This window comes from Lactuca sativa, chromosome 8, assembly GCF_002870075.4.
Source record: "Lactuca sativa cultivar Salinas chromosome 8, Lsat_Salinas_v11, whole genome shotgun sequence".
Taxonomy (NCBI): Eukaryota; Viridiplantae; Streptophyta; class Magnoliopsida; order Asterales; family Asteraceae; genus Lactuca; species Lactuca sativa.
Genome location: NC_056630.2, coordinates 61,966,891 through 61,969,965, shown reverse-complemented (window position 1 = coordinate 61,969,965; position 3,075 = coordinate 61,966,891). Strand labels below are relative to the sequence as shown.

The 3,075-nt window shown below is 35.0% G+C and overlaps 1 protein-coding gene across 1 annotated transcript; it reads right to left on the bottom strand.

The window, feature by feature from the left end:
* Positions 1-364: 364 nt before the first annotated feature.
* On the bottom strand, positions 365-1,024 carry LOC111911204 (uncharacterized). Its single transcript, XM_023906988.2, has 2 exons — positions 710-1,024; positions 365-634 (listed from the first exon to the last, which is right to left on the bottom strand). The coding sequence occupies exons 1-2, from the start codon at positions 1,022-1,024 to the stop codon at positions 365-367; spliced, it is 585 nt and encodes a 194-aa protein (XP_023762756.2).
* Positions 1,025-3,075: the final 2,051 nt, after the last annotated feature.

The window sequence follows — 3,075 nt, the reverse complement described above, 5'->3', positions numbered from 1 at the left end:
AATGAACCATAACATACTAAAGTCAAACAATGAACCATAACATACTAAAGTCAAATGTAACATGTAAATACTAAAGTCAACCAACTAATCCAAACTTTTTTCCCGCATTTGTTACCCACGACTCGCAAGTTGACAAGTTAAGGTGCAACCAAATATTCCTATTACCAGCACTTTCAGCAAATAACATAAGAGCAGTGGTGTATTTCGGATCATATTCTCCCCACTACAAGCTTGTCAACTTCGCCATACAAGCATCCATCTCCTTGTCAAGATTATTTTCTTCGGTGAATGCTTATGCAGCCTTGATAATCTCTTTTCCAACTTCTTTCAACTCATCATCAAGTGTGGTTTCTTTAGGACCATTTCATTTTCCCCCCTTGTTTTTTGTCCGCCCAGATGATTCCTCACTAGTAGGTTGAGGTACTGTTGAGCTTGGGGTATCTGCATGAGGTGCTGGCTCATCCTTCTCTGTATCCTCAAAATCATGTGTACTGAAGGTTTCATTGGGATGAGGTAATGTCGAAGATGGCCCCCAACTGTGAACACCGGTCGAGGTCGCCCTGTCAAATAGTTGGGTATAAAGTTCAGGGCAAGGGAGGGGTGCATTTCTCAGCTTATCTACATAGTTGTTCAACTGTTTGACAAATTTAATAAATATTATTAAAGTAGTAAAAAAATAATCTACTTTAAAAAATATGTATATATGTACCTTCGCTTCCGCTTCCCATTCTTCATTAGTCATGTTAAAAGAATTCGTGGGATTATAAATATTTCCTGTTTTGTTTTTAAGTTTTAACCACACTGCATACTTTTCTTTTAAATAGTCGTATCGGTTTTTCATTTGTTTTTTGTCGACAATAAAATTATGATATGTTTTCAATTTCTCCGCGACCACAACCCATGAGCTTGCTTTTAGTCCGCTACCCTCCCGGTCATTGCTTGTTAATTCTTGTATACATGCTTCCAAAAAAGTTTTGTCCACCAATTTCGACTTCCAACTAACCCTATTTCTTTTATCTGTCATGTCTATTGTAAAAAGAAAAAAAATCTAATCATCCACATAACACACATTTACAAATAGCTAACACTATTTGCATGATGTCAATAAGATAAAACATATATTTTTTGTTTAACCTAAAGATAATACAACTTGAAGACAATACTTAGGAGATATCATATACACACTGTACATAACTTGAAGACAAGATCTCATATATCAGTTTGGTAATACACATATACCTATGTAACAAATTCTAATCTGTGTCTTGAGCATTTTGATCTTACACTCATATGCAGATAAACATATCATATACATGATGGGTTATGGTCATAAGACATCCTATGTGCTCATACAAACCTTAATGCTTGGATCTAGGTTTCTCTATTGTACATGCAAGTTATCCAAGGCTATAAACCCTAATTCTAGCATATGGAAATCGATATTAACATATAAATGGGTTTAAGATCATACCTTTGATTGTTATGTAGCAATAACAATCGAATTCCTCCTTGAATTGACTTTGGAAGGCTTAGAGTCACAAGTGTCACTCCTCTAATGGCTTACAAACACCAAGAGCAAATGGAGAAGGTATAAAGAGAGAGAGGAGAGGTTTAAGAATTCGTCTCTAGGACCTCTTGGGAAGGAATGGATGAATTCATGAGCCTTAGGGGTCTTTATATAGGTGTAGAGATTAGGGTTTTAGTCCTTATCCTTATCTAGTTGCTTGCCCACCAAGTAACCATAAAATAAGCCTTTAAAACCCTTATCCTTTATCCTTTGGACGATTTCAAGGATCCTTATCTTCTTGAATTCGTTCAACCCATATTTAGGATAACCATTACCATATTTTTTAACTATCACATAATTACAATTCAGCCCCTCTAGTTTAATTAATTACATTTAACCACAAAATTAATTCTTAATTAATTATTGACTAATATTAATTAAACAAATATGATTTCTCCTTTAATATATTATTCTTATAACATATTAATAAATAATAATAACCTCTCTCTCTATTTATTTCTCCAATCAAGTTGCTTTGGTGAAGGCAACCCAAAAGGACCATGCACCATCGGGTCAAGTACATACCAAAATAGTTATGGATTTAGACACTAATCCAACACAGTCTCCCACTTGGATAAGTCTAACAACTATTCTGCGTATGACTTCAACAACTGATCTGCAATCGTAGCTTTCCAAAGCCGTTTTCAACTCTGATCATATCAGATACGCGTGTCCTTAGATAAGGGATCATATATTCCTCCATTCTAGATATTGTATGAGATATGATTTCAAATCATTCTCTTTGTACTATATCTCGATTTCCGATTTATGACGACTGACTAATTGAACAAATCAAATTAGCCCTAGCCCGGCCGAGCATTTACGTTTGTCATCACTAAATCATCGACGGGCCCAAAGATATCGCTTTTATTCTACTTTGAATAAAAGGAACGGATAAACTTTGATACAATGCTTGCTTGCACTCACTAACCAAATCACACACAACAATATGTTTTATAACACCAAGTTACTAGTGCGTTTACATATTATCAATGTGCAACCGATTCTCAAGATACAACTCACACATCTTGGTTTCAAGAATATAAGATGTTATCGTCTCATCAATCACTCGTGATACAACTCATGGAGTGATCCAAGTGAGCGTGGGTTTAATCCAATGCTCAAATCATATTCATAAGCACTCATGAACGTTGCAACAAACATTTGCTTATGTCTAATGCTCTTTAGACAATCCACACACCAATTCACGACAATCTTCGTTCATATCTACTTCCAACATATGAACGACTGTGGCCTGTTTGAATAATTCGATTATTCTTAATAAACTCAATTATTCTTGAAGTCAAAACATGCAAAGTGAAAGACAAGAGTAATACTAATCCCATATGGCCTCAAAACTTTGAGTATAAATAAAACCCCTTTTATTTATCACCATATCGATTACTCATTATTTGTCGTTTTGGGTAATCAACTTCTTACTTGAATTATTACACTTGTCCCATGCTCCTAGCATGCACACAATGTTTACCTATGGTTCTTACTTTGTG